Source organism: Echinops telfairi, unplaced genomic scaffold, assembly GCF_000313985.2.
Source record: "Echinops telfairi isolate 266 unplaced genomic scaffold, ASM31398v2 ScPeMD7_7424;HRSCAF=8462, whole genome shotgun sequence".
NCBI lineage: Eukaryota > Metazoa > Chordata > Mammalia > Afrosoricida > Tenrecidae > Echinops > Echinops telfairi.
Window position 1 is genome coordinate 17236597 of NW_022111324.1, and position 10839 is coordinate 17247435.

General features: G+C 39.4%; 1 protein-coding gene across 1 annotated transcript in view; it reads right to left on the minus strand.

Annotated features, from left to right (window-relative positions):
* LOC105978998 (60S ribosomal protein L23a-like) overlaps nucleotides 1-10619 on the minus strand; it is a 137379-nt gene extending 126760 nt beyond the window's left edge. Inside the window, exons 1-2 of the mRNA XM_013005693.1 lie at nucleotides 10558-10619; nucleotides 4403-4490 (exon numbers count right to left, since the gene is read on the minus strand). Coding sequence (XP_012861147.1) covers nucleotides 4403-4490; nucleotides 10558-10619 — 150 coding nt within the window. The remainder of the gene's footprint in view (nucleotides 1-4402; nucleotides 4491-10557) is intronic.
* Between the last annotated feature and the right edge of the window lie 220 nt (nucleotides 10620-10839).

Genomic DNA, 10839 nt, shown 5'->3' on the forward strand with positions numbered 1-10839 from the left:
GATATGTAAGGTAGAATTGGGATCATGGTAGTGGGGTGGAGGAAGCATTTAAGAATCAGAGGAAAATTGCATATTTCATCGTTACTACACTGCATTCCCATTTGCTCCTCACCTCCCCGCAGCCCTTCTGCAAGGGGGTGTCCAATTTCCCCCGGATGGGCCCTGGGTCCTCACTCTGCACTCCCCCTCATTCACAATGTTATGATGTTCTGTGTGTCTTTTTTTCTATGTCAGCGTTTCTCCTGAAGTCAAGCCAAGTTAGTTCTACCTTTGACCGAGCTTGCTTTATTACTTTTAGAGATAAATAAAAGAAAAACAAAACAATTTTTACATTCTCTTTACAGTCATTGTAACTTATCTCCATATACTTTCCTCATGTCTCCCCTGTCCCTCAAATTTATGTGGTTATTAGCTGTCATTAGATTAATTATGACCCTCAGTGACCCCACATATATCAGAGTAAACCTGTGTTTTACTTGTTTTTTTTATAGAATGTGACATTTTGGAAGCGGATCATCAAGACCTGTCTTTAAAGGTCCCTCAGGTTAGGTTTGAGCCACCCAACTTTCAGTTAGACATCAACACTTAATCACGTGCATCATTGAGGCATGCTACCTCTTCCCTGGCCCCCCTCAGCCCCCACCTCCCACACACCTCAAATTCCTTAAGCAGAATTCATACTCAGGGCATCTTTTTTTTTCTTCAATCCCTTTACCTCACCAATACACAATATTTCTCAAATCCAAGCCAAATATGAACCCAGCTGCCAGGTCTTAATTCACAGGTGTTTGCAAAGCAGACTCATAAAAGAGGCCCATTGAGATTTTGGTTCCAAGGGTGCCACAGTTTATTTCTGCTTAGCCTCACAAGTTTATAAAGTTTTGGTTAAAGTATGGCTGTTTACTTAACCTTTTGAGATTATGCTTCAGATTCTTGAAGAGACTTCAGTCATCTCTGGATCCTGTCCCTTCACCTACATCGACTATTTGGCAGACCAGGGTTCACATGGTGATGGATGCAATTGAGATTTGAGTTTACTAGGTGCTATGGGACGATCTTTCATTTCCTTATTGGATAAGTCCCTCACACTTTGAATTCAAATGCCTTCATGCTGGTTTGGTCAGGCAGACAAGAAACATTCTGACAATTCAGATTAGAGGTACAACGTTTGTACCAGTTTCCTTATCTAGCTGTTGAGTTGGTATGAGGGCATGAGCTGGGGTTGACTGAATGACACTAAGAGAGGGGAGATTTCCAAGGGCAGGCTGAAGGCAAGTGAGGGAAGTACAGGTCAGGTCATGGTGGCCTGATCCAGCAGGGGTCATGGTTGCTGCTACTCTCAAGAGAGCAGACCTCTTACACATGGCCTCTATTTCTGTTCAATTTGAAAACACTAATGGTAGCTCTTAATTGGTCATGCAAGCTCTGTACTAATCTCTGTAGACATAAGCACGTAAGTCTGGGGTTGAAGAAATGTAGGAAGGGAGAGGGATGCATAGAGTACTGCTTTGACTCCAGCTGAGAATCAAGGAAGTTTTCCTAACAAGCTATGGCATCCACTGGGCATTTGGATAGGAGTTTTCTACAGCAGGAATTGAATGCTGCTTCTTCAATAAAGCATCCTTCCCTCTAGACCAGGGGAGATTTCTCAAGCTACTTGATCTCCCGCTCTTCAGTCCCTTTGACTTCACTTACATCCTGTTCAGCAGGTAGGACAGCTCAGGCCTCATAGGAAGTCCCAGAACACTTGGTTGGGTCCACAGCTTTTCTTTTAGGCTTGGGCTTGATGGAAGCAGGTGATGGAAGGAGGAATGGGGAACAAATGTTCTTTTGCTAGTCAAATGCTTTCTTTCTTTCTTTTTCTTTTTCCATTATATCTTTGAGACTGGTTACTATTCAAACCTCTTAACACTTTTTTTCTGCTGGGAAGAGGTTCAGACCCTTCAGTAGCAGGAAGGGAAAGGGAGGGTCCAATTTGCTTCTCTCTAGGAAGTTTCTTTCCCCAGACATAATTTCTCATGGTTCTGTAGTTGAGACTGATTTTTCTCAGAACTCAAGGAACACACAAATGAGGTACAAGTACCACTTTGTATTGCTTTGAAGACTCATTAAGGAGAGAGATCTCAATGTGGATAAACTCTAGAATATAGGTTCCCAAACTTTTTTGGCCTCCTCCATTAAAAACATTTTTTTCATCATGTTCTTGGCAATTAAAACTTTGGAAATATAGTCCATGATCCAGGATAAAGTGTAGGTATCTGCTTTTGCAGTTCCCACCCCACTGGATTCTTTCCAGTGCTTACCAAGGTGTAGAATAGGCCATTTGGGGGACCACTGGTCTAGACTCTAGGTTACAGTGGTTCTTAACCTGTGTGTCGCAACCCCTTTGAGGGGGTCAAATGACCCTTTCACAGGGGTCGCCTAAGACCATCGGAAAATACATATTTCTGATGGTCTTAGGAACTGAGACATCACTTCTCTATCTGTCTCCAGGTGGGTCCACCCACATGCAGATACGCCCACATACGAGTACCCAGTGTGAGGACATCATCATGCCAACCCCATCACATACATCCCTTACAAATACAGGTGTATGTCACAGGGTTGGCGTCATAATGTACTTATGCAGACCAGTCACACATGTGTAGAGAGCAGCTACTGTGTAGAAAGCAGCTGCTGTGTTGAAAGCAGCTACTCTGTTAAAAGTAGCTACTCTGTTGAAAGCAGCAATATTGGAGGTAAAATGATACTGTATGAATTATAATTACTGGGTCAATGTGAATTCATGTATTATAAAATCATCACCTACTGAAAAAAAATCTGTACCATGGGAACTTAATCTGGATGCTGATCAGTCTTTTTATATTCATGGGTTGATGTGAATACTGCCCTTTGTGATAGTAACAGATATGTAAAAAATACAACAGAGAATGATAAATCATAGTATACTTTAGTGAACTGTATTGACTGAACTATGCCATGTATCATCTTTTGTATTATTAAAGCTATTGTTATGTATTATTTTCATTAGCAAACCATCCATGGCAATGGATCATGTAGAGAAGAATGTTAAGAAAAGAAAATATAGTGAGGATTTTTTACAGTATGGTTTTACCTCAATAATTACAGCAGGGATTGAGAAACCACAATGTGTTATTTGTTGTGAAGTTCTATCACCCGAATCTATGAAGCTGAACAAACTAAAATGCTATTTTGATGGCAAGCATCTGAGCTTTGCTGACAAGGATATCAACTACTTTAAAAGCAAAGCTGATGAACTCATGAAAGTCAGACTGGACACTGGTGACAAGTACCACAAACAAAACCTAGCAGCTGTTGAAGCTCCATATATGGTGGCACTCAGAATCACCAGAGCTATGAAACCTCATACCATTGGTGAGGATTTACTGTTGTCAGCTGCCAAAGACATTGTTCTAGTTATGATTGGAAACAAATTTGTTATGAAATTGAGTGCAATTTCCTTATCTAACAACATTGTCCCCAGAAGAATAGAAGACATGTCAGCTGATATTCTTGATCAGGTAATCCAGGAAATTAAATCTGCTCCACTTCCAATATATAGCATCCAGCTTGATTAATCTGCAGACATTGCACACTGTTCATAGTTACTGGTTTACGTGATGTATATTAATGATGGCGACTTTAAAGATAAGTTTCTTTTTTGCAAACCTCTTGAAGGGACAACTACTGCATGTGATGTATTTGACAAAGTGGGTTCAATTCTGAAAGAGCATAAGATCTCTTGGGAAAAGGTTTGTGGTGTTTGCACAGATAGTACTCCAGCTATGCTAGGATGTCGATCTGGATTTCAACATCTGGTATTGAATGAGTCACCAAAAGTCCTCAGAACTCACCGTATGAGTCATCGGCAAATATTAGCAACGAAGATGCTGCCGCAAGAATTATAAGACGTAATGAAAAGCGTCATCAGTTTCCACAACTGTGCAATGAGTTGGATGTGCTGAATAATGCTCTGTTATTTCACACTGAACTGAGATGGTTGTGGAGAGGAAACGTTTTGAACGTGTTTTTGAGCTTCGTGATGAACTCAAAATGTTTTTTAATCAGAAAGCAAGGCCGCAGTTTGAAGCACTTTTCAGTGATAAAAGTGAACTGCAGAAAATCACTTACTTGGTTGACATGTTTGCCATCTTGAATGAGTTAAATTTATCACTGCCAGGACCAAAGGCAACATGCCTTGATTTGTCTGAAAAGATCTGATCATTCCAAATGAAACTTCAGCTTTGGCAAAAAAAAAAATGGATGAAAATAAAATTTACATGTTGCCTACCTTATCTGCTTTCTTTGAGGGACATGACATTGAACCCGGCAAAAGGAATATGCTGATAATTTCTGTGAAAGAACGCTTGCACATGCTTACAGTCGAAATTTCATCATACTTTCCAGTTCTACTGGACACCCCTTTGCACTTGTCAAAAGTCCATTCACAGTTAAAGTTGAAGATGTTCCTGAGACAGCACAAGAGGAGTTCATTAAACTTATTAAGAGTGATGTAGTGAGAACTGATTTCTCTGCAATTCCAGTTACAAAATTCTAGATCAAGTGTCTGCAGTCATACCTTGTTCTGTCTGAGACTGTGTTGTGCCTTCTTCTTCCATATCGTTGCGAAACAGAGTTTTCCAGCTTGTTGGTTATCAAGTCTAATTACAGAAATAGACTTGTTGTGAAAGATAATCTTCGCTGTGCTCTTGCAAAGACTACCCCGGGAATTTCAAATCTGGTGAGAAAGAAGCTATCTCTACCTTTGCACTGACATTGGCTTTTTATACATACTGTCCCAAAATGAAGGAATGTAGTTTACTGTTGTTATATTAAGACTGTTACCCATGCTACACCTGTTTCAAGACAAAGTTTCATTTATGTGTAATTAGAAATAAATATTTCAAATATATAATTATATATTATTTTGTGATTAATCACTATCTTTAATTATGTACAATTTGTAACAATGAAATACATCCTGCATATCAGATATTTACATAATTATTCATAACAGTAGCAAAATTACAGTTATGAAGTAGCAACAAAAACAATTTTATGGTTGGGAGGTGGGTCACTGCAACATGAGGAACTGTATTAAAGAGTCATGGCACTAGGAAAGTTGAGAACCACTGCCCTAGAACATTGAAGAGGTGTCAGAGGTTTGCATAAAATGCTACTACATTTCATTCTTTTTCTAGAAATTACCTTCACCTGGCAAACTCTTACTCTGTATTTGAGACCTTATGCAAAACTTACCCTTTAAATCCTCCTTGATTAATGCATGAAGAATTAGCTACTTTACCTTTAATGTCTCACTTGGACTTCACTGGAATGCTGAAGACAGCACTTACAGCATCTTCCACACTTTATTTATGCGCACAGCTTGCTTCCTAATACATCTGTGAGGCAGTCCAGGGAAGTGCTTGTGACTTATTTCTAGCATAGACCTGGAATCTATTGTGATGTCAGATACCTAGAATGAGCTCAATTTATATTTCTTGAAAAGTCAGCCAAGGAAATGTGAAGTAACTGCTTCTTCAGTGGCATAAGATACAGTTCAGAGAGAAACCAGAGGTTGAAATATTGAGTTTAGCTCAGCATTTATAGCAGTCAATGTCAGATTACCCAACAAGCAAAGTATACTTGGATTTATGTGTCCTTACTTATGATCTGTGGTGAATAATTTCACATTTCTCCTTACATAAAAGGTTCTTTTTCTAGGAGTGGTGGCATCCATCTCTCTCCCAACCTACAGCACCTTCCTACAGAATCAGAGTCTCTTTTAAAATTTAAAATCCCTGACAGGGACAGAACACACAGGAAATAAGATAAACCTAGGTTTACTTGTGTTTGCTTACTTCTCCGTAGTGTACAGTTTCATACGTGGTTCACCATAGAAAACATGTTAAGTTGTTCTCTGCTGATTACAGCTAGGACTCCAGGTTTGTTTACTAGCCAATGTACCTCATGTGCAGCCATCACACATTTGTAAGTAGTGGCTGGCGTGCTGCTGCGACGGATTAGGAAAAAAGGTCTGGATATCCAAATAATTACAAATATTAGCCAATGAAACCACATGGATCACAGTGGTGTAATCTGCAGTCAATCACAGGGATGGTGCAAGACCTGCCAGTGTGTTACTCCATTATGGCTGGGGTCACCACGAGCCAGAGACTGACTGGCCAACAGCTAACAACGTTTGCATCATTTTCTGACCAATGCCTGTCTTTGGTGACAAGCAGCATCTCCACAATGGCTTCTAAGTCCCCACTCTGCTTGTCTGATGTGACAGTTAGGGACATTATTTGATACTGGAAGCCAAGGACCAGAGTTCACGATTTGAGACTTCAGGTTCATAACACTGGACATTGTATTACATTATTTATTTTTAAGTAAAGGGAGCTCAATGAAACTGAATAAATTGTTACTTAGACAGTGATATGTCAACTGCATGATGTTTAGAAAGGTTACCATTTAACAAATAATCCATATGCATACAAGGATGAACAGTAAATATGACTATTAATCAAGCTTATGTACCAACCATTAATGCCCACAAAGAGAACTTGAATATTTTGATGAACTTCTGCACCCTGAAATTAATCAAAAAGTGCAATTGAGATGCACTAATAATTTCTGGTGATTAGAATGTGAAATTCAGAAACCAAGAAGGCTCAACAGCTGGAAAACACAGACTTGGTGATAAAAATAATGCCAGAGACAACAGGATAGAATTTTTCAAGACAACTTATTCATTGGAAATATATTTTTTACCAACAACAGAAATGCACATAGGCATTGCCAGGTGGAATGCATAAGATCAAACAGATTACATCTGTGGAAAGAGATCATTGAGAAGCTTAATAACATTATTCACAATAAGACCAGAGACCAGCTGCAAAATGAGCCATTCATTATTCATTTGTAAGGTGAAGTTAAAGCTGAAGAAAAGAACAGTCTTCAAGAGCCAGCACATGAGTTGAGGTATATCCCACTTGAATTTAGAGAGTATCTTAAGAATAGATTTGACACATTGAACACTATTGATGGATGAATTATGGAATGACGTCATCTGCAGAGAAAGCATAAGGTCATTAAAAAGACAGGGAAAAAAAGAAAAGACAAAAATAAATTTCAGAGGAGACCCTGCAGTTTAGTTTTATCCTATTACATACAGATATGATTTTACTATCGTTTGTTTGAAAATTATATATGGCTAAAGAGCTATGTGAAAGTGTCAAATTGACAAGGGATGGTCTATGGTAGTTACATAATCGGTGTCAGTTTGAGGATGAAGAGCATAGGGGTGGAGTCTAACCTGTCAATCAGGGTATAACCCATGAGGCCTCTGTGTGGGAATGGCCTTCTCCTGAGGATTCTGGCAACTCCTGTATTTCCTCCTTGGAGGCTTGAGGCTCTCTCTCTCTCTTCTTACTCCCTTGAAGACTCTCGACTGACAAGGCTCACTCCCTAAGAGACATTTCTGAGGAGAAGCCACATGAAGCTACCCTGAGGCAGTCAGAGTTTGGGAGCAGAAGGAAACATGTGGAGACACCTGCCAGCGCTGAGATGCTTCCAATGCCACTGGATCCACAAAACTTCCAACTCATTGGCCTGTATCATTGCCTGTGTTTTGCTAGTCTGAAGAGGACTTTATAAATTGGTATCAGACATATGGGCTTATATCGGACTTATGGAGTTGATCTGGACTGGGCTGGGAGGTTTTCTCAATATTCAATTGCTCTTATATATAAAACTCTTTCTTTTTCACAGATGAGTGTCTATGAATTTGTTTCTCTAGTCTGCCCAGACTAACACACCCTGAAACTTACTCTTGAGTGTCGAGTAGTGGAAGTCAAAGGAAGAAATGATGAAGTAAGAGTGGAACGGAGATTTCAAAGGGTGGCTCAAGAAGACAAAGGGAAGTGTTACAGGTAAGCATTCAATACCTGCATCTAGAAAACCAAAAGGGAAGACAATGCTTGGCATTTCTCAAATTAAAGAAAAAACTTAACCCTTAAGTTGCACTATTAATCGATTCAACGGGCAAAGTATGAAATGATGCAGGAAGTATCCAAATATGAAAGGCATACATGAGTTGTGTACGCCCCCCCCACAAAAAAAGGTTGCCATTCAAACATTTTAGGAGGTAGCATTTGACCAAGAACTGGTGGTACTGAAGGTGAAAAACAATTGGGTAACAAGTGGGTAAAAATTTGTTTTTATCCTGCATCCCTTTCACCTCTTAAATGTCCTCCTCAAGGTTTATATCACTCTGAGAATGTGGCCTACATATGGCTCTGAAGTGTATTCCATGAGCTGAGTCTAGGAGTGAATTCTATATAAATATCAACCTAAAACCGGAAACATTTTTTGCACTGCTTAAATATATTCTCTCAGGAATACAGCTACTGTGATTTTGAAGGAAGATGGCTTTTTGCTCACAAATTTTATCAAGAATAGCTCCCCATTTTGTAAAATCACACCGTTGATGTGTTGCAGGTCATGATATTAGTATTACCAGTATCACAAATCTCTTGAACTCTGTGGTTATGTTGATTTTATGAGTAGATCCTCATGTACCTTGTTAGCCACTATTTTTAAATGTCATTATAAAAAGTACTCAGATGTTGAACATTATTTTCTACTTCTCTTAAAACTAAACTTAATCATCATAAACTGGTTAAGCATTTGATCATATTTGCTTTTAATTTTGTTGTCTATGAAAAATTCCCATGTTGGAATTACTATTGTCCCATTATAAATGATTTTCTTTTATAACACAGAGAATGAAATGCTTATTGTTATAGAATATATAGCACAACATTTGCCAATTTATTGATGGCAATTTCATTACTCATGCTGTACACTCATCACTCATAATCATTGCTAAATTTCCCTGCATCATAAACAGAAGCTCACTGCTTTTTCAGCAATGCCTTCCCTTTCCCCTTCCTCTCATTCCTGGCAGCTACTGACCAGCTTTTGTCCCTATTCATTCACCTACCCTTTCCCGAAACTTTAGATGATTTCAGAAGAAGATGTTACACAAAAGATATGGATGGATGGATCTTGGCTAAAAGCAGAGGATGCTGGAAAGCATTTTACTTATTGATTATGCAAAGGCAAATAACTGCGTGGATCATAATGCACACTAAATAACATTGAGAAGAATGGGATTTCCAAAACACTTTATTGTGCTCATATGGAATCTGTATATGGTTCATGCAGCAGTCGTTTGAACAGAGCAAGGAGACACTGCATGGTTTAATACAAGAAAAGGAGCGTGTCAGGGTTGTATCCTTTTACCATATTTATCCAATCTTTATACTAAGCAAATAATTTGAGAAGCTGGACTATATGAAGAAGAATGTGACATCTGATTGAAGGAAGACAACCACCTGCAACAAGCAGATGAACCAAACTTGCTTGTTGAAAGTGAGGAGAACTTTCAGCATTTGCTGATGATAATCAGAGACCATAGCTTTATTACGGATTGACACTCAATGTGAAGGAAGCAAAAAATGCTCAAAACTGGACCAGTAGGCAATATTCTGATTAACATAGAGAAAATCGAAGTTGTCAAGAAATCAAACAACGTATTTCTTGGGGCAAATCTGCTGCACAAGACCTCTTTGAAGTGTTGAACAACAAGGATGTCACTCTGAGGACTAAAGTGTGCCTGAGCGAAGCCATGGTATTCTCAGTGATCTCAAATGCATGTGAAAGTTGAACAGCTAATGGGGAAGACAAAAAGAATAACTGATGCATTTGAATGATGGTGCTGGCGAAGAATCTTGAAGATACGGACCGCCAGAAGAACAAGCCAATCAGTCTGGGGAAGAACAACTAGAAGACTACTTAGACATGAGGATGGCAAGACGTTGTCTTCACATCCCTCCCCTCACAGACTTTGGACTTGTCATCAGAAGAAGCTAGTCCCTGGACAAGAGCATCATGCTCGGTAAAGTAGAGGCTCAGAGAAAAAGAGGAAGGCTCTCAAGGAGATGGATTGACACTGTGGCTGCCACAACGGTCGCAAGCATAACGATGATGGATGATGGTGAGGACGGTGCAGGAAAAGGCAAGACTTCATTCTGTTGTGCAAAGGGTCGCTGTGAGTCAGAACCTCCTCGACAACACTGAAGAACAACAAGACCACCATTCTTGTCCGTGAATTTAAGGGAGGCCATATCATCTTTGTCCTTGTGTGATGAGTTATTTCATTCCGCTTATTCTTTTCAAGGTTCAGCCGTGATGTAGCACATACATCAGGGCTTTATTTCCCTTTATGAGTGCGTAATATTTCATTGTAGGTATGTACCATGCTTTGACTATTTGTTCACTCATGGGTACACATGTAAGTTTTTTCTACCTTTTGGCTTTTGTTAAAAATGCTACAACAAACATTGGTGTGCCTGTGCCTGTGTTGTTGCTTTCATGTCTTTTGGGTACGTAGGTCGGAGCAGGATCACACTGATCGGCAGTATGTTGCTGTTCTCATTAGGTAAAATAGAGTCAGTTCTGACTCACCCGAAGTACAACTGCACAAAACACTGCTCTTTCCCTGTGCCATTCCCCAAATCGTTGGCCATCGTGGTGGCCAATGTGCCAAACCATTGCCTTGATGGTCTTTTTCTTTTTCTCTGATGCTCTGCAGGTATGGTGCAGATATATATATTTTTTGAAGAATCACTGAGTTATTTTCTACTGTAGGTCTACAATTTTGCATTTCGACTATCAATGGATATGGATTCTAAATGTCTCTACATCCTCAGCAACATCGCTTTTTGGAATTTTCCTTAAAAACAATCT